This window comes from Dunckerocampus dactyliophorus, chromosome 3, assembly GCF_027744805.1.
Source record: "Dunckerocampus dactyliophorus isolate RoL2022-P2 chromosome 3, RoL_Ddac_1.1, whole genome shotgun sequence".
Classification (NCBI taxonomy): domain Eukaryota; kingdom Metazoa; phylum Chordata; class Actinopteri; order Syngnathiformes; family Syngnathidae; genus Dunckerocampus; species Dunckerocampus dactyliophorus.
In genome coordinates this window covers 32,859,098-32,880,125 of record NC_072821.1, presented here as the reverse complement: position 1 = coordinate 32,880,125, position 21,028 = coordinate 32,859,098, and the positions used below count along the sequence as shown (strand labels likewise).

At 39.1% G+C, this 21,028-nt stretch overlaps 2 protein-coding genes across 2 annotated transcripts in view; one reads left to right on the top strand and one right to left on the bottom strand.

The window, feature by feature from the left end:
- The window catches only part of mybpc3 (myosin binding protein C3), a 42,273-nt gene extending 34,407 nt beyond the window's left edge, over positions 1-7,866 (top strand). Inside the window, exons 28-31 of the mRNA XM_054769874.1 lie at positions 3,926-4,085; positions 4,164-4,300; positions 5,640-5,826; positions 7,684-7,866. Coding sequence (XP_054625849.1) covers positions 3,926-4,085; positions 4,164-4,300; positions 5,640-5,826; positions 7,684-7,712 — 513 coding nt within the window. The 3' untranslated portion in view covers positions 7,713-7,866. The remainder of the gene's footprint in view (positions 1-3,925; positions 4,086-4,163; positions 4,301-5,639; positions 5,827-7,683) is intronic.
- Positions 211-21,028, bottom strand: part of lgr4 (leucine-rich repeat containing G protein-coupled receptor 4) — a 62,231-nt gene continuing 41,413 nt past the window's right edge. Inside the window, exons 14-18 of the mRNA XM_054769872.1 lie at positions 20,601-20,672; positions 20,403-20,528; positions 18,037-18,134; positions 17,884-17,937; positions 211-17,806 (exon numbers count right to left, since the gene is read on the bottom strand). Coding sequence (XP_054625847.1) covers positions 16,401-17,806; positions 17,884-17,937; positions 18,037-18,134; positions 20,403-20,528; positions 20,601-20,672 — 1,756 coding nt within the window. The 3' untranslated portion in view covers positions 211-16,400. The remainder of the gene's footprint in view (positions 17,807-17,883; positions 17,938-18,036; positions 18,135-20,402; positions 20,529-20,600; positions 20,673-21,028) is intronic.

The following is a 21,028-nucleotide window of genomic DNA, read 5'->3' as shown; positions in this document are numbered from 1 at the left end:
ACATGCATAAGTGCATGGCTCAGATCAAGGGTACCCAAGTGTTACATTTTGGGTAAAATTTCAAACTCGTGGGTGGACCTTGGTAATGTTATCAACACAAACTTCAAACATTGCAGACATACCAGAGCTCGAGACATCTTCCATTTCCCATAGCAACCCTCCGAAGATCACTCTTTCTTACATAAGTACATAACTCTGTGGGGGTTTTTTGGCGCTTTGTGCACGTACATAACTAGGACACGAACGGCTACCTACGAGAGGCCAAAACAACGGCTGTCAAAACGAGTTACACTGCTCGATAAACACAGACTTTGTAACTCACCCGACGAAAAAAATCATTTCAAAGTGCATAAAGATCTTCTCCAATGTATATAAAAATGAAAAAAAATCTTACCTTAGACTTGACAATGGTCGTTAAACCGCCGATTGCTCGTCGAATTCAATGATACTGCTTCTCCGAAATCGTGACTGAACGTACATAACGCTGACACAAAATGGCGGACACGATGACACATGCCCCTGCTGAACGCGTATTTGGCGAATAACCGGCGGAAGGATACAAGTTTTGTTTGGCCCAAGAAGGCTCTTTTTATTTTCAAATTCAATATTTACTAGCAATACGCAATCTACGCTGTGAGCTCGAAGTGTCCGTACATAACGGGCCAGACACGAAATTTGGGTGTGTTAGACTGTTGTTCAAATTATCTTATTTTAGTCTTTTATACACAAAAAATAATTTTTGTTGCAGAGTTGAGTAATTATTCCATGATTATATACCATTGTAATCATCATGGGGTTTGTTTTTCCATCGAATTATGTTCCTCAAAATTTTCATCAGCAGGCGGACACAAAGGTTATGTACTTTTCACTAATGATTATACAACAGTTTTTTTTTTTTTACACTGAGAATATTTGAATAAAACACATTAGAAACCAATTTCAGACATCATTCTTTAATTCTAAGTAGAAATCATGACAAAATTATCAGAGAGAATATTGTTAATTTCACAACAAAAGTAGACATGCTTTACATGTAACATTTCAATGTCCAGATATAGACACTTTTTTACAACATAGCCGTGCTAGCGCAAAATAAAAACATGAACAGGCTTAATTTATGGTTTGGTAAGCTTCCTCACTCTATAAACGTCAGAGTGGTAGGGATAGTACACATTGTTAAAACAACAACTTCAAATACTACTCAAGTGAAGCTGAAGACAGCCAAGGGTACCCTTGATCTGAGCCGTGCATATAAAACAATTCGAAATGCATACAAATGATGAATGAAAGGGATAAATGAACATTCAAGGTTACTTTTACCGTCATTGAATACATGATTGTTGACAAAGACGAGAAATACAGACACCATCTTAGAATTATTTCTTGAATTTAGTACTTATACAATATAAGCAACATTGTCGCAGATTTTGCGCCACAAAAACAAATGTTAAAAAGCCGTATACTGTACCTTTTTGAAAAGGAATAAGCTGGTGAAGCTGACAATCGACCAATGTTTGCAAAAAAATGTCTGTCTCCTACGGAGGGCATGACAAAAAATAATTCTGAACCACTGTTGTAAAGTGTTTTGTCTCTGAAGGAGTACCATACTGTATTTTTTCATGTACACATGCACTGTATGCAATGTATCGATTTAATTAAAGCAGATTTCATTCAGTTGCAGATTGGTCACCACAAGCTTTACTAGCCAGCTTGTAGTTTAACATCCAATTGGACACAGTACAAGCTGCCCTGCGGCCTAAAAGCATTATGAGCCCACCTCCCGTCTGCCACCTTCAGGAATGTCCTAATCTCCTCAACCTCATTTCGACAGTCTGTCTGCAGAGCTGAAGTTAACTTTACAGTGGTTGGTCCTACGGAGCCCTTTAAGGAAATCTGTGTCCTACTGAGTCATGACAATACGATTCGATCATGTACATCTCATTTTCTAGATATGATTAATGTTAGTGCTTACTGTGTTTGTGATTTACGACAAATTAGTCTAAAACACAAGAAATGGTACAAAAACGAGAACACTTATCCCCTGTTGGGAAGGGCGTAAGTGTGGCTTTAACATTGGAAGGGTGAAGATCTGTGGTCAGGTGGTTCATGTCGTTCCGTGTTACGTTTCGTGGTTCAATAAATAAATTAAAAACTTTATTTTGTTCTCTAAACACAAGACTTGCTCGATAACTAGTTGTAGGACTACAGTTATAGGACTTGAGTCACAATTTTGATGACTTTGGACTCGACTTGACAATATCATCAAAGACTTGCAACTTGACTTGTACTTTGACATCTATGACTCAGGATTTGACTCGGACTTCAGTCTGATGATTTGAAAATACTTGAGATTTTCAGTGAATGTGTTGGACTTGACTCCAACTTTAGTCTGATGACTTGAGAACATGTTGTTTAGATAAACGTGTCCCCATTCAAAGTATTTTATACAGTAATTCCCAGCTATACAACATATTTTCCCTTTGAATCAGCCTCACTGATGTCCAATCAGGTTTAAGAACAAACCACAAATGTGGATTACATTTCTGTGCACTGACTAAAACCTGGACGCTGTGTCAGCACTTTTTTCTGTGACTAAGTCTTGTCACACTGGTCTTATTTTATGCAAAAAATAAAAGACAAATGCATTCAATGTATTTATTAAATTTTATAGATTGTTTCATTGTTAAAAGGGCATTTTATTTGGGAGACACTAAAGACGGGCTGTCCAAAGTGTGGCCCGCGGCACATTCTAAAAATATTATTTAACAAGAGAACCCAACAATGCAGCAAAAATGTTAAAATGAGTCACTTTACAAGATTAAAGTCAAAATATTAAGAGGAAAAAGTTGTAATTTGACATGAATAATGCAATGTTACATTTGCTGCATCGAACCATTCAAGTTAATTTTTTGGCAAGTTAGATTGCGGAAAAAGAATGTTACGAGAATAAAGTAAAAAATATGGGAATCAGGTAATTATGAGAAAATTTAAATAGCTGGAAAATGTAAAAAATGGAAAAAAAAACAACTGTAATTTTACAAGAATAAAGTCAAAATATAAAAAAAAACAAATGTTGTATCCTAAAAAGAAGAAAAGTTGCAATTTTATGAGGATAACCTCCCAATATTATGAGGAAAAATATTGCCATTTTAGTAGCATAAAGTTGAAATATTAAAGAAAACATGCTATTTTTTAAACTCTCATGAGAAACAAACAACAAAACAAAGTTGGAATTTTTTTAAAATTAGGTTGGGGAAAAAGTTATATTATGTCAATAAAGTCATAATATTCCGAAAAGAAAATTGATAAAGATTATTTAAAAAGAAAATTACAATATTTGAAAAAAATAAAAACTGCAAAAATGAGGAAAAAAGAGCAAAGAGTGAATTGATACGAATAAGCTTTTTCACCTACATGACAAAGCTGAGATGCGGTGTTTTCTTGAAATATATAGAACTTATTAGCATATTTTTACAAAATATCAAAGTGGTAAAGTTGCATCCTTTCATTTTTCACAATGTGGCCCTCTCTGGAAAAAGTTTGGACACTGCTGGAATAAACCAGGGCTTATGACTTGTAAGGACTTGAAAATTTCAAACCTGTGACTTCGGACTTGGCTCGACCTGAAAGTCGGTTGGACCACGCCAAAACAACGTCAGCAAACTCAGCTGCCGGAGATCACAAAACTAACGCTTCACAAAACTGCTGCAGGATCCTTGAGCATGTTAAAGGATCTGCTGCTATGACTGCAACAGTAATAATTGTATTTAGCGTTTTTATTACTAGATTTTAAATGTCCTTTATGTGTTCTGTGTACAGTGTGACTATGCATCCTCGGAATGGAACTTCATATGGAACCTGTATATTTTTGAATGACCATCTTTTATCATTTTGCCATGACCTTGTTTTATTTCTACCTTTTAAGGAGTGGTTCACAGTCTTCGACCAGTACCGCAGAACCAACTGTGTTGTGTCCGACCTCATCATGGGTAACGAGTATGTCTTTCGAGTCTTTACCATCAACCTGGTGGGTCACAGTCCAGAACCCTGCCAAACAAAGGACGGCGTCTACATCCAGAAAACTGGTAGGTGGGACCGTAAGGACATAGAGACATTGCCATGAATGAAATAAAGCTGTCTAAATGTAACCAATATGTCTGCAGGCATGGACTACAAGTCTCCCACTTACAAGGAACCCGACTTCTCTGAGGCTCCCAAGTTCACACATCCCTTAGTGAACCGTTCAGTGATTGCGGGATACAACGCCACCCTCAGCTGCTCTGTCAGAGGCATTCCCAAGGTCAGTGAGGTGGAAAAGACGACCTAAAATCAAGGTTAAAGGGACCCCGACATGATTTCTCAACTTTGCTTAAATATGTTATATGTTGCTTGTAATTATGTTCTACATTGTTTGATTTTTGAAAGCGAACAGTAAAATGGCAAAAATTACATTAATAGTTCATGGTGGCAGCCATGACGAGCTAGCGCTCGCTGTTCATTCGCATTTCCAGAAGCGACGTCGTAGGAGTACCGGTACTGTCACTCAGCTATGCAAACATAGCGGTGTACGAGACAGAGGATGTTTACAGTGATTATAGCGAAGATGGCAATAGTCTTCCAGGAGAAAAGAAGGGAGAAACATTTGGAGGTGAAATAGAGAACTTGCAGAACATGGACTTAAGCCTTAAGACATGGAGATGAAGATTGGTCGCCTTCAAAACACAGAATGGTAAGTGTAAATTACTCTGGAGTTGCTTATCCTTCAATTCATGTTTTAAATCAGCTTCTTAATGAGCGTAAAGGGTCTTTAGAGCCTTTTTTGTTCCATATTTCCCCCACAGTATTGCTGTCAACGATGTTTACATAACATGTATAATGTTTCGCAGCCTTGTCGCTCTCGTGGAGTAGTGTTTAGAAGACATTATGCAAACAAGACATGACCTACTCTGCTGTGTGGCAACTTTGATGTCGTTCTTGTCATTTTTTTCCTGTGTACCGGCGGAATAGGATCCTTTTTCATAACGTGCTCATACCATACTTTCAAGCCAAAGGTGTTCCTTCAAAGCACTGATCAGTGAAATGATCACTGCAGAGAACAAAACTCGAGGTGGGCGTCCATCTGTCCCTCGTTCTCTGCACTTGCTTCGTCCATTTTTGTCTTAAACCTTCCTGTGTTTGAAAAGAAAACAAACTTACAGTATCACTTGGATACGATGAGCATCCAGCAGCAACACAACATTTTGCCATGACTACTATTTTGATAAGAAACATACTGAATCAAGTCGACGATCTACCCCGAGAAGCGTTTGTTTACTCTGATTTAGCTGAGAGGCGTCACCCCGATGACGCCACTTCCGGAAATGAACTACAACTATCATTTTTGAAAATGTATTTTTCGCTTAAAAAAAAATCTAACAATGTAGACCATAATTACAAACAATATATAACATATATAAGCAATTTTGATGAATCATGCCAGGAATCCTTTTTTGTAGGACATGTGCTAGCAGAACAACAAACCTCGATACGGATATACTCTTTGTATCCACTAATTAACGTCACCTTGCAATAACATCCAGCGAGTTAACCCTAACATGTGGCATCACTGCATCGACTGATACGGTCTCGTATGACGTTAGCCTAAAGTGACCTGGTACAAAAACAAGATGGACATCACAAATGAAGCCAAGTACAGAATGCTCAGTAAACAAGGTGTCCTGACTCTGGAGATCCGGAAGCCGTGTCCATTTGATGGAGGGGTGTACATGTGCAAAGCGGTCAACGACAGCGGGGAAGACGTCGTGGAGTGTAAGCTGGAGGTTCGCCGTAAGTATCCGGACACAGAGACATGACATGTGTTTTTTTTAAGAAACGCGTGTTTACATGCATTGTATGTCCTCAAATTTACCGATATATCTTTTAAATGGGAACAGAATTAAACCCATACGACATGACTGTTGCAGTCATGTATGTACGATGTACGATGTACGATGTACTAAAAACTATGCCATTTTTCTTGGAAGCATTCTTGGAAGATTAGATTAGTTTAGGGAGGATATAACTTTAAACAAATAAGCAAAAATAACAACAAATAAGCATAGTACCGTAATCCCTCCTTTATCACAGTTAATTGGGTCCATACCCGGCCGTGATAGGTGAATTTCCGCCAAGTAGGATTCGTTATTTATTTATACATGGAATATTTTCATAGTTAGAGCAAAGAAAACCTGTTTACAACATTCTAAATAAGTTTTTTTTTAACATTATTAGAGCCCTCCAGACATGAAATACCACTCCTACAGTCACCTTTACACTCCTATTACCCAATATAGTAGACATAATAAGAGCTAATAAGATCTAATATAGACCAAGGGGGTTCAAACTTTTTTCCAGTGAGGGCCACATAGTGAAAAATGAAAGGAGGCAACGTTGCCACTTTGCCATTTTGTAAAGCAACGCATGGAGATGTGCTAAAAAGTTATGCATATTTTAAGAAAATCTTGACATCTTGCGTGTTATTACTATGAACTTCCGTCTTTGCTCATTTTTGCTGATTTTTTTTGGGGGGGGATTTTCCAAATATTTCAACTTTCTTCTTAAATAATCTTTGGAAATCTTCTTTTCGTAATATTATGACTTTATTTCCATAATATTTGAACTTTATTTACACATTTTTCCTTCAACCAACCTAATTATTCAAAAAATAGTTTCTCATAGTAGGACTTACGTTTTCTTTAACATCTTTCTTTAATATTCCAACTCTATGCTGCTGAAATGACATTATGTATATACAGGTATGTTATATTACCAGGTTATTCTTGTAAAAGGACTTTTTTACTTGTTAGAATACAACTTTTTCTCTTAATATTTTGACTTCATTCTTGTAATGCTAGGGTTGTTTTGTTTCCGTTATTTGCTGTTATTTCTTCAATGTTCATTTCAACTTTCTTCTTGCAAATTTTCTTCCCGTAACATTATGACTTTATTGCCAAAATATTTGGACTTTATCTCACTATAACTTTTCCGCAACCTAATTTTCCAAAAATGACAACTTTATTCAATGTTTTACTGTTTCTCATAATATTACAACTTTTTAAAAACTATTTTTATTTAATATTTAAACTTTATTCTCTGTATTATTACGTTTTTCCTCTTAATATTGTGACTTTAAAATTAAATTATTGCAGATTTTAACTTTTTTTGTTTGTTTTTTAAAGATTTTTTTTAGAATGTGCTGCAGGCTGCACTTCGGGCAGCCCTGATAAAAACTCACAATAGCACGAGGAGAGTTTTTTTTTTTTTTTGCTTCCTGTTCTAGAAAGTACTTCCTGTGGTGGCTACTGCCTCATCAGTGTGACATTACTGACATCTAGTGGCCAGTGTAGAATGCTACATGTCATCGCAACATCTTTGAATGTGTCTTCTGAATGCCTTATATTTGCATTTTCGTTTAGCAATTTTTGTGCTTGAAAATGCAGAATTTAAGTAAAAAAAATGACTACGATTTGCTGAAAAATGCTTTTTTTTTTTTTTTTTTTACTAATAGGCTGTATTCAACCACGAAACAGCATGATTTATTAAGTAATATATATTTAAAAAATTGTGACCATGGTGAGGGATTATTGTATTCCTTAATCCACCCGGATTGCTGATGGATTTGTATGTTTTTTGCCGTCCTCGCAGCTCAAATTGCAAAAGAAGAAAAGAAGTAAAGTGGGAGGATCCAGCGTCTGCGGCACCTGTCACACTGCATGCACGTTCGCCACGTTTTCTTTTTGTCTCCATTGCAGACTGTTATGTTACACATCACATTGAATGAAATAAAACTTTCATGTGGCTCGCACTTCCTTCCCATGAATATTAACAAAGTGTGTCCATCTGCTCTTCCTCATGACACTTGCAGAATGCAGAACAAACGCAAGGTGCTAATTCTTACGCACGTACTGAAAGTCTTTATCGCAGCAATAACATAATATTGATGTTTATTATGTTATTATTGTGCCTGCTGTGAGATCATTCAGACCTGCAATAAAAGCCTGTTGTTCCGGCGATCCAGTCTGGTGCTTGTGTGTTTCACCATTACTGACGCCTAGTGACCAGTGTGTACACACTGTTATGAAAAAGTGTTTGCCCCCTTCCTGATATATATATATATATATATTTTTTTTGCATGTTTGTCACACTTAAATGTTTCAGATCATCAAACAAATTTCAAAAGTAGTCAATGACAACACAACTGAGCACAAAATGCAGTTTTTAAATGAAACTTGTTATTATTAAGGGAGAAAAAAAATCCAAACCTACATGGCCCTGTGTGAAAAAGCGATAAATTGAGATCTATCAGTCTGGAAAAGGTTATAAAGCCATTTCTAAAGCTTCGGGACTCCAGCAAACCACAGTGAGAGCCATTATTCACAACAAAACACGACAAAAACATGGAACAGTGGTGAACCTTCCCAGGAGTGACCGACCAACCAAAAGAACCCCAAGGGTGCAGCCACGACTCATCCAAGAGGTCACAAAAGACCCCACAACAACATCCAAAGAACTGCAGGCCTCACTTGCTTCAGTTAAGGTCAGTGTTCATGACTCATGAGCCCTTCTTCCCCACTCTGTTTGAAACACTAAGTTTAAAATAAGTAAATTGGAGAGGCTAACTAATTAGTTTGCTAGCTTGCTATGCTAGCAGCAGCCGTCTTTTGTCCTTGCAGTGATACCGTAGCCGGCACAACGTGATACAAAAAAAGAATACTAGAGTGTAAAAGTGATTATTGTAGTGTTATTTCATGTATACAGGGCTCAAATAATGTTAAAAACCTTATTCAGAAAATCATAAACTTTCTGTGCCAACCAATTAACCGTGATAAACGAGGGATTACTATATACTCCATTCAGCCATCTTGAATCACACACCCAATCAGTGTTGCCAACAGTGTTGTCGCTAGATCTGGCGACATTCCAACTCCCCTTGACGACATAGCGCCTCAAAAGCGACAAATCTAGCGACTTGCTTTCTGGTATGGTGAAAGCACGTATTGTTCTGCATTTTGTGTTCTCACTGAGCAGCGGCGGGTCCTGTTGACAGCTCCGCCCCGCCCAAAGGCGGTCACAAGCCATGATGCGCAGCTCTGCGCATGGAAAGTGCAAATGAATCACGCATGCGCGAGCCGCGGGACTGGAGCTGGCACTGTTTTACACATCGAGCTCTAAAACCCAAATTTTATTGTATTTCCTACTTCTACCAGTAGAGGGTGTTATATACTCATGTGAGAGTTGAAGACAGTGCAGCTCCACCTCGTCCCAGTGTGTGTTTACTGCCTGTACCAGCCTATTAGGAACCCACAGTAGGCAAGAGCCGGCTAAATATGGAGCCATAACAGTCCTTATGGGCTAAGGGAGAACCCGCCTATTGTGTTGTGCGTCCTGATTGACAGTGGTCTACAGCCAATCAATCTCCTTCATGCCGTTTCACGTTGTGGTCAATGGCCGCTAGCAAACTCGCTAACTGCGTGAGCTGCTTGCTAACTGCCAATAAACAACAGAAGAAGAAGAAACAGCGAACCGGCTAAATGAATCTCTGGTTCACGGAGTGGGACGACGAAGAGGAGCAGGAGCGATATGTTTTAACAAGGATACAAAAAAACATGACAGCTAAATGGCGCCGGGACGAGGCACAGTCAGAGGAGTGAATACGTGTGAGTCACTTGATAATTTCTTGTGTTCAACCTAGTAGATCGGTGATTAGAATTCAAACGAAATTTGAAAGGTGAGAAAATGTTAACGCCTGTCTGAGAAAAGTGAATAACGAGGGAAAACTGTACTTGGTTTACAAAACACAGTGGAACCGCTGTTAGCATCTGCCCTGGTAAGCGTGTTTTTTTCCCCAATTTTACGCCACAGTTTTGGCTCTGTTTGCATGCATTCTCCGGTTAGCGTACAATATGGCGTGTTGTTAATACCCTGTGTGAATCCAACTGTGTTCTTAATGTACTTTTTGTTCATCAGAAAACATCCTTCTTTGTTAGCATCCTATCGCCTAGCTAAACAAAATGTCAACCGGAGACGGAAGTTACTTCGCCCGTCTGTCATCATCAGTTTGACTCTCAAAAATGCTGTCACGAAACACGTTTTTATAGTTGAATAATTACAGCTTCATATTTATGATAAAACAATCCTAAATACAGGTAAAGGGATAAATGAACATTTAAGGTTACTTCTACCTTTATTAAAGACAACTGTTACCAAAGACACGATGTGATGGCGGGATCAACCACCGTCACCTTCTTGTTTTCAGTCACACCACGTCTTCAGTGAAGGTAAAAGCAACCTAAATGTTCATTCATCCCTTTTATTCATCATTTATCAGTTTTTATACGCATTTCCAAATGTTTGCTGCATGTGAAACTATAAAAACATGTTTTGTGTTAACGTTTCTGGGTTTCTGGAATGGATTAATTAGATTTACATTATTTCTTATGGGAAAAATGTATTTGGTTTGCGTATGTTTCTGTTCTTTTTGGAACAAATAAATAGCAAAAAGTAAGGTACCGCAGTAATGTATCTTGTTACTAATGAAATGAAAAAAAAAAAGGGCTGCAATGCTGCCAAACTAAAAAAAAGAAGCCATGAAGGAAAATCAAGCAAAAGATTCTCAAGTGGGGTGACTTTTGACCCCAGCTACTCCCAGCATGTAAGAGCTGCGAGGCCTGACGAGTTAAAAATAGCTTCAACACAGGAATCAAACACGGGCTAGACAACGTTGTGGAGTAGAGTGGCGCGTAAGAGGGATGTGGTGAAAGGTTATACAGTCCTTCCTCACCACATCGCGGCTCCAACTCCACGGCTTTGAACACTGCCTAAAAAAAAGTGTACATATTTAAGAACATTTTATTTTTTGCCTAAATCAATGCTCATTTGATAGGAGCAGATCCTTTTACACATTCAAAGACACCCTTTTAATCCCCGATGTTTTTTTTTCCTCACATTTTATGAAAAAAATAAATAAATTCACGTTACACTTTCCTTTTCCTTGGCGCACTGCCATTAGTAGAGCCAGTCTCCCACTTGGGAGACATAATGAAGGGGGGGGGGGGAAAGTTAACAAAAAAGAACAGAAGTGACCTCCGTTAGTGTAGCGATGTGCGATTACGTATTCTTCTGCCACACACGTACTGTAACTGTCCCCGTTTCTTTTTGCACAAAAACGATGAAAAGTCACGACGTGAGGACTGCCTGTACCCCAGAGGCGTCAAGACGGTTTTCCAGCGAGGGCAACGTCGTGAAAAATAAAAAGGATGCAACTTTGCACCTTTGATATTTTGTAAATCAACTCATGTACTGTAGACACGCTAACAGGTTATATATACACACTTCTATTCTGTGGGTGAAAAAGCGTATTAGAACGAACTTTGCTCTTTTTCCCCCCATTTTTGCTGGGGTTTTTTTGTGTTTTTTAAGTATTATAACTGTTTCGTCAACCCAGTTCTTCAGAAATTACAACTTTATTTTGTGTTTCTGATAATATTACAACAGTAAAATAACAACTTAAGTATTTCAACTCTATGCTACTAAAATTATGTTATTTTTACTCATGATATTATGAGTTTATTCTCGTACAATTCCAGCTGGCAGCCCAGGGTGGACCCCACCTCTCGCCCCAAGTCAGCTGGGATAGCATAGAAAATGCGTATCGGCCGATTTCAGTCCTGGATGGTCGGTAGAGGAATCGGCAGCATAAAACCCTCATCGGAGCATATTATGACTTTATTCCCACAATATTTTGACAACTTAATTTCCTTGTTTCTCATATCACAACTTTTTTTTTTTTTTACTTTATGCTACTAAAATGACTATTTTTCCACATATGAGTTTGTCGTAAAAATTCTGACTTTTTTGTTTGCGTATAACGTTTTTTTTTCCTCTCAATATTTTGACTTTATTCGTGGAAAATTACTCCTGATTTTTCCATTGTTGCCGTTTTTTGGTTGTTTTTTTTTGCTCCTGTAAAGAGTCTTGGTAGAAAATGGTTGGGTTCGTCCAGATTTATTCACATTCTTTCTACATGAGCAGATAAAAAACAGCCTGGGAAGATCTCACATGTAAAAAGACAAGGGCGAAATGAACACAAATCGACTTGCCTTGTATTATTTTTGTATACAGTCGTGGGAAAAACTAGCACACCCTTTTTGTGGCGTTCCCGACGGGTTGCGTTGAAAATGCTTTGGAAAACATGCGAGCGTACGTGTAATACGACAACCGAATATTATGGCCACATTGAAAGAAAGCAATCGGAGATCTCGAGAATAAAGTCGTAACCGTCAGTTAACAAATTTGTAAATTAGCAAGAAAAAAGGTCAAATTTACAAAAATAAAGTCGTAAATTTACGAGAGAAAAAGTTGGAATATTTCCTTTGCCCAAGGCCAAAGGTCACGTAAGTCCCCCATTTAAATAGCTGTCTGGGGAAATGCCTGTTACGGAGTATTAAAATCTGAGAATGAGGAAAAAAAACGTAACTTTACGACTTTATTCTCAGAAATATACAACTTTTTTTCCCTTGTAAATTTACGGCTTTATTCTCGTGAATTTATAACTTTTTCCTCGTAAATTTACAACTTAATTCTCAAAATCGCAGATTTTGTTTCCCCCCCAATGTGGCCCTAAAACTATAACACATATGTTGACGGCAGCCGTGTTTTTTGACCAATCTTGCTAAAATTTTACAGGCATGTACTGGTCAGTCCCCAACGGGTGTGTACCAAATTTCAAGGTGATGCTTGAAATTGCAAGGTCAAGCTTTTGGGGATTTAATATCAGAAAAAGAGCACGGGCAACCCAGTCTGTGTTTGTGCTAAACGTTTTTTCCCCACAAGACCGTATCCAAAAAACCCAAAAATCACAGTATACAGAACATATATTCCTCCCATAATTAGCACTTATGTTCAAACATGAGAATAGGAACAATGTCGGTGGGGAAAGGCGGGGGGGGAGGGGCACTATTTACTCCAACTGAGGAGGTAGCTTCCTAAAGTAGCATCCCAGTTGCAATGATGTGTTTGTTCAAATAATTTACACCAAAATAAAACAAGTTCCGACTACAGAAAGATACATTTCCATGAGCTGGAAGAGGAGATACGTCACACAATCAAAAAGGACATTTTGGCAGGCGCAACAGAGCACAAAAGGCGCGCTACACAATGCTGGCATTAAGATTCACTTAAGGAGACCATACTGTCTTGCTGGTGGAGCCAACGTCTAATTGGTTGCATTCCTGAAAGGCCAATTAACACAAATCAAAGTAGTAGACATTCCTCTAAGAGAAATATTGATTGATTGAGTCACCAAGAAATGAAATGAAATGAAAATGACTACAAAGTGCAAACAGAGTGTTCCTAAAAGCGCATATTGGAACCTCGTCCTGCATCGAAGCAACCTGATCCTGGCAGATAAACATTGCAAGCAAAATGTATGAAGCAAATAATTAGAAAATTGAACCTGTAGGTGAGGACAGAATGAACAGCGGAGCGATTTGCACGGACAGCCAAACCTCGGTTTCCCACAACATTTCCTTCCCAGTTTTCGTACACTGTCTCATACAACCACCTACAGGAGTCACTTTGCTCGTGTATTATTCCACGGAATCAAGCTAGAGCTGCAATAGTTAACTAATTATCCAATTAGACACCTATTTTGGTGTTCGATTCATTGTTTTTGTGATTTCAAAATGTAAATATCCTGATTTCGACCTCTAGAATAGAAATATTTTTTAATGTCCTTGGCCATCCATGAAAGCAGACCTATTATCTTTGTGTTTTAGGTAAAAGAGGATATTCACAAACATCAGTTTTGACTTTGCAAAATCAGTGATGGACATTTGTACTTCTTTTCTGATATGTTGCCGACCAAACCACCAACTGTTTGTGTTTGCTTCATATTGATTTGGGCTGTTGAGGGCAGGGGTGTCCAAAGTGTGGCCCAGGGTTTGTTTTTTTTTTATTGGCCTGCAGGACATTATAAAAATACAACATTATTATATGAAAATAATATCAAAATCTAAGCATAAAGTCATAAAAAAATAAAGTTTAAATAGTAAAAAAAAAAAAAAAACAAACAAAAAAGAAAACAAATGGGAAAAAAAACAACTTATTTTTGGAGAATAAAGTCAAAATATGAGGAAAAAAAGTTGCATTGTAACAAGAAAAAAACGCAACATTCAAACTCTTACTACTATGTGGACAAACGCTCATTTCGGTAGTATAAAGTTTAAATATTAAACGTGATGCGATTTTAATTAAGTTAATTAAATTATATTAGGGGAAAATGGCAAATGACCGGTAGGCTGGACAAGAACATCATCAAAATATTATGGGAATAAAGTCATAGCAATACTATGACTTTATTCCCATAATATTTTGATGAGAAAGTGATTTAAGAAAATGTACATGAAAAAAGTTGGGGGGAAAAAAACAGCTCTAATTTCTGGAGCGTTAAGTCACAATATTAAGAGAAAAAAGTCGTATTGTAACAAGAAAAAAAAAAGCCGCAATTTTCACAGCATTAACTCGCAATATTGTGTGGAAAAATGTCATTTTAGTAGCGTAAAGTTGAAATGTTAAAGAAAAAAATTTGGGAGAATTACAGTACGTTGGAGAAAAAAAAACTAATATGATAAAGTTAGTAAGTTATATAATAAAATATGGGAATAAAGTCAAGAAAATTTACAAGAAAGTTGCAATAGTTGGAAAATTAAAAAAAACAGAAATGGGAAAAATAGCTGAAAAAAGTAAAAAAAAACAAACAAAAAAATATATATATATATACAAACAAAAGCCGTAAAACAAGAAAAAAAATGCAATTTTCAGAGCAAAAACTTGTAATATGGGAAAAATTTTCATTTTAGTAGCATGGAGTTGAAATATTAAGGAACAAACATGCCATTTATATTTAAAAGATGTCATGTCGCAATATTGCGGGAAAACAAAAAGCTGGAATAAAAAAAAAAATAGCGTACCAGGATTACTTAAAGTTGAAATGTCAGGAATATTTAAACAGCAAAAATGGGAAAAAGCAGATAGCAAGTTGATACTAAGACATTTCCACCTATAAGACAAAGCTGACAAGCAGTTTGAAAAAATAAATATATATATACTGTATATAACTTCTTAGCTTATCCACATGTGTTGCTTTACAAAATGTCAAAGTGACAAAGATGTATTCTTTCATTTTCCACTATGTGGCCCTCGCTGGTAAAAGTTTGGACACCCCTGGTCCAAGGCCAAACTGATTCCTCCATTAATGGAAACAACAAGCTTCAGATTGATAGACTAAAAAAAAAATAGTTGCAGCCCAAGCCTAAACAAAAACACTTCATGTGCGGCTCCGACTTCCATCCGCCTTCTATGCCGCTTAATCCTCATTAAGGTCACCGGGGTATGCTGGAGCCTAGTAGGGCGAGAAGCAGGGTACACCCTGGACCCACATCACGTGTGTTATCATTTACAGTAGCGATGTCGTAGCTCACAGTCTGATTGGCTTCTGGCTGCCCTGTGCCCACGACACCTTTTCTCTTAAAGGGGAAATATTGTCACATTTTCTGCATGTAAAAATGTAATTCTCGATAAAATGTATTTTGGGGTTTTATTTGTGGATGTCTGGAAGGGATTCATTGGATTTACATTATTTCTTAAGGGAAAATTGCTTCGGTTGTCCTGCGAAACCGAGGTTTGGATGTACCAGTTGATATACTGCCAGGAAACACCATTTGCAACACGATAAGAAATGTGACAGTGTGTATTACTGAAAAGTTCATCTTTCAAACAACGGACACATCTTCCATCCAAACAATAAATAACAACAGCACTCATAACAAGCCAGCGTAGCTGTTGCTTTAAACAGTGATATAGGATCACATTCATCGTCTGGGTGGCTTCATACAAGCACGTGTATGGTAGAAATACCAGTCACGGGCTCGTGGCAAAGACCAGACATTTCCCTCTGTGGGGTGGGGACCACCCGACTCGTACATTCAAACTCTACAATGATTACATTTGCTACATTTACGTAAAAAAACAAAACAAAAAAAAAAAAGCAGTATAAAATGAACAGTTTAAACATTTGACAGGACTTATTCAAACTACATGAAAAGCTTAAAAAAGTAATTGAGGCTTGTCCTGCCCCATCCAAGGCAAGGGGCAGGCACATTTGCAACGCCTCGCAAGCGCCTTTTGGCAGCATTTTCTCCTCCACGTACACGCGACTCAAAAAGTTCCCTTTAAATGATTGGATGTGTCTGTTTACGCAGTCAAAACCAACCTAAGTGCTTGCTGTAGTCTTTCACCGGGACAGTTGGCACATTCATTGTCTGTCCTCTTGTCAGAGCTAACGTTACGTGACAGAGAGCGTGTTAGTCTTTGACTCGAGGTATGCTGTATGAATAGTGCACCAGAGGGAGGCCCCTGCTCTGACAGAAGCAGGCTCTGCCGCACGCCTGGACTTGGTCTGAGCTGTCAGACACGAACGAGTCTCCCTCGTCGGCGTACTCGGACTGAGCGGACGGCGTTACGCTCTCTGTCCAGAATCCCTCGGCGCGCTGGCACGTGGCCACCGCCCCCCCTGTCGGGAGGGTGGGACAGCTGTGAGATTTCACTAAGTGTCTGCAGACGGCAGAAGAGCAGGTCTTGGCACGCAGCGCCGCCTCGCACTTTTCGCACACAACCGTCTCACCGCAAAGCTGAGAGTAAACTCCACAGCCAAAGCCTAAATGCGCTGAGGAGCGGCGGCTATCTGTGAGCTCCGATCCCCCACCTTCGTTGTCTCTGTGGCTTTCGACGCCGGCTTTCGCCTCCCTGGTCAAACGTCCGCAGTTGCGCAAACGAAGCCAGTCCTCCCTGAAGGCCGGGCTGAAGAGAACGTAGAGAACCGGGTTGACGCACGCGGGGAGGGGGAAGAAAATGAGCGTGACAGACTTGGCGATCTCCGGGCTGCCGGCGGTCAATCCGGTTAAGAGGGGGGCGAAGGAGAATGCCGCCACAGGGCAGAAGAAGATGCAGTTGGTAAAAATGAGCCACGCGACATGGCGCAGGGCACCTGTCTGCTCGGGGTCCACCAGTTCCACCCTGCCAAGGTGGCAGTACAGTTGTGTGTACACGGCTGCCGTGAAGAGGTACGCCAGAGCGTTGAGGAGGACCAGAACGACGGTGACGCTGAGGGTTGGACTCTCAGCCCCGGCGAAGGGCAGGCAGAGCGGTGAGGCAGAGCGGTCATTGAAGGTCAGGAGAGGTAGGCACGCCGCGGTCGCGGCAAGTAACCCCAGCAGCCCAGCAGTGAGGACAAAGCGTCGATCTCCTCTCCAACAACCTCTCCGGTTGAGGCCGCTCCTTCTGGGTGACATCATCACCTTGCCGAGTATATCCCGCACGGCCACGCTGCGCTCCACCGCTGCCAGAGACAGCAGGAAAACTGCCCATTCTGAGGAGAAGACAGCCAGAGCGCCTGTGAACTGGCACCCTGGCCCCATTTCCCACCACACGCCAAACTCGGCAAAGGATCCCCACGTTGCCACGTCCAACACCGTCAACACGCCCACGTACAGGCCTGTCAGCAGGTTAGCCAGGGCCAGAAGCCCCATCAGCAACCTGGCTGGGGGGACGGACGGGGCCTGCCAGTGGGTGTGGCCTAAGGTGCAACGTGAAGGAAAGAATGTCGCAGCCAGCACCAGACTGTTAAAAACCAGCGACAACAGGCAGATGAACCAGACCGTCAGGCGAATCATCCAGCTGCCGAGAAGATGCTCGCAAGGCTTAAAAGCTCCTGAACATGGAAAGCGGGGAGAAAAAAAAGGTTATCATGTAAAACGGGATCAATGAGGGAAAATGTCAAATGCGTACCAGGCGAGGGAGAGCAATGCATAATCATGGAGATTCTTTCCACTTCCTCTCCGCCTGAAAGATGAACCACGGCAAATGGGACAAAGCCCAGGAGTTACTTCCTTGACACATTCATGACAATTTGAAGGGAAAATGTGGCTGCAGAAGTCTCACCTGTTGATTTCCTAATGTCGCTTTCCTCAGAAGAACTTGTCACCGAGTAGCATCCAACAAATGCACAGCACTGGTAGGCGTAAGGAACCGAAACGGACCTACAAGCGGGTATAAGGCATTTAGGATGGCAACGTATCAAGTATATGGACTTGTACTATAGGAAAGACAAAGACAACTAAGAAAAATAAAAGTAAAAAAAAAAATCATGCATTATATTATGACTACAGATGTATATATCTGTAAAAAAAAAACTTTAAAAAAGTAAAAAAAGTTGTATTTAAAAAAAAAATAAATAAATAAAAAATACATGTTTGTTTTTACATTTTCAATAATAAAGTCATATTACGGGAACAATTCAAATTCATGAGAAGAAAGTTTCATTTAACTTGTAGATTATCTTTCCATGTTTCCTCAAGTCTTGTGCTTTCTTGGCGATGTCAGCATTGTGTTTTGTCAGATGCTCATTCATGTTTCATAGACGTTTGTATCTATCAGCTTCTGTCTCTGTTTCAGCAATGCAGTTTCTCTGTTGATGAACTTAACAATGATGACGGGTGTGGTATTGTTTCTGCCACATAGTGGGATGCAAACATCTACATCCACCTCCTTTGACTGTAGGAAGTTGGCAATCTGTTGCTTTGTTGAAGGAAGATCCATTCCATCTGGTTTCGCCTCTGTTTTGTACTGCCCTATCTTTTGACCCGGGTGTAATTCGAAGCCCTGTGAAGATAACATCGTTCATTCGTGCATTCTGATCCATCTCATCTATTATATTTTTCAATGGCTGCTTTTCCTTTGCTTCTTTCTCTTCCTCAAGAGTGGCGCGCAAGGCAGCATTATCTTCCCAATAGTGCCTTGATATCATCCTATAGAACGTTGATATCATTGCATAATGTTCTAGTTTCTTCCATAGGGTTTTTAACCTCCTTAAGAGCAATGCACAAGGCAGTGTTTTCGTCTTGCAACTCCTTGATTTCCTCTCTTAATGCCTTGGTATCCATAAGGTTTCTGACATCATTAGGGACCTCCAAGATCATGTCGATGAGGCTGTCGTTCTGCGTTCGTTTAATCTGTGGTTGCAGATTCTTAATTTCATGCTTGGTTTGTAAAAAAAAAAATCATGCGTTGTTTGTGCTTGCAGACACCTAAATTCTCTGTTTTTGTTGCAGTACGCACTTGTATCTCATGTCTCCTTCTTCCAGGCATGTAATATCAGATTATTGCTGTAGAGAATATTTTCGAAGATGGGAGGCGGGGGAAACCTCAAGGTTGTGAAAAAATACCAACTTTTTGCACTCAAAAATGTTTTCTAAATCTGAATCAGGTTTTCATTCGAGGCGTCATCCTCCTCCTCCTCCAACAGCCAAACTGACCCTATTTCTGATTTAGAATCCACATTTCCAGGGCCAGTATAATTTTGCTTTGTGTTTGGCACTGTTGCTAGGCAACCACTTTGAACTTCATCAGTTAGCCTGGCTTGCTAGCAGCTAACAGCGCTTGTAACTAGTTTATTCCAAGGAATCTGTACCTTTCACCTATCCGAATTAGGGAGTCATCCAGCAGGTCCGGTCTTCGTGTGTTCGTGAAATGTAGTCAGGAAAGCACAAAAATAGTTTTCAAGTATCTTCAGCAGAGTTCTTGCCATGTTCGTCCTTTCCAGTCAAAAAAAAAAATAAAAAAATCCTAATATTGCAAGTTATAATTAAGAAGAAGAAAGTCATAATAAGATTGAAACTAAGTTCTAATTTTTCATCACTGAAATTTATGTAAATGTTTCTAAAACTAATACCACAAAACTAATACTATAATGTTGGAGATCAATTTTGGTTTTTTTGGACAAAAGTTGGACTATCAAAAGAAAAAAAGTTGGATTATTAAGATTTTTTTTTTTTAAAGAAAATGTCCTATTATTACAAGAAAACCATAATTTATGAGAAGAAAGTCATAATATTAAAATAATTATATAATAAGACTAATGTCATAATGTTATATATTAAGATTGAGAACTAAGTTGTCATTTTAATGACTGCAATGTATATTTTTAGAAAACTAATACTATGTATGTTGGAAAATAAAGCACTGGTAACTTTGACAAAATTGAACTAAAAAGTTGCATTATGAAGAGAAAAAAGTTTTTATGAAAATGTCCTAATATGTTCCATTATTATTATTCAAAATTCCAAAACAGTTTGGATTTACTCTCGTAACAGTTTCACTTGATGCTCGTAAATCAGTTTATTTGCAATTTCTCACTTTTATTCCGCCTTTTCAAAAATTAAGAGATGTTCCATAAAACCATAGAAGCAGCAGTATGAAGTTTTTTGTTGGACAAAATTCAGGATGATAATTATTGCGTTTCTCCTCACCTGAGTTTGGGTAACTGTCTCACAGTCAGCACATTTTTCATCTGTGGATTCCCTGAGAGTTTCAGTTGACTGAGGGCACTCAGTCCACCCGTCGGAAGCACAGTCAGAGAGTTCATACTCAGATCCCTGCAAGGAATGATTTTACATCACTGATTTCACATTACTCTCTCTGTCACAAAGCTAATGAGTTATACTCACAGGTTGGAGAGTGCAGCAAGGGTGAGGAAAGCATCGCTGTGAATAACTCGGATTTTATTTCTACTCAGGTCCCTGGAGGGGAAAACCACAACAAATCAGAGCATACAACATTTCCGTGCATAAAGTGAGTATGTTTGTGTGTGTGTGAAGGTACCCTCCTCACAAAAAGTTATGGATATTCGGCTTTCGAGGAAAATTTCAGGATGGACCTAAAATTCGTCGCCATTTCGCGCTTCGACTTTAAATGCTTCACTATCACGGTTGTTTAAAAATATATTAATTAATACAACATGCTGTTTCGTGGTTGAATACGGCCTAAGCGTGAAACAAAAATGCATATTTAAGCAAACCTGAAGCTCCATTGTTCCATTGAAGGCCCCCTTCCGCTATTCTGTGTGGAAAACATCTCAGGTGGGATTTCCTTGTCA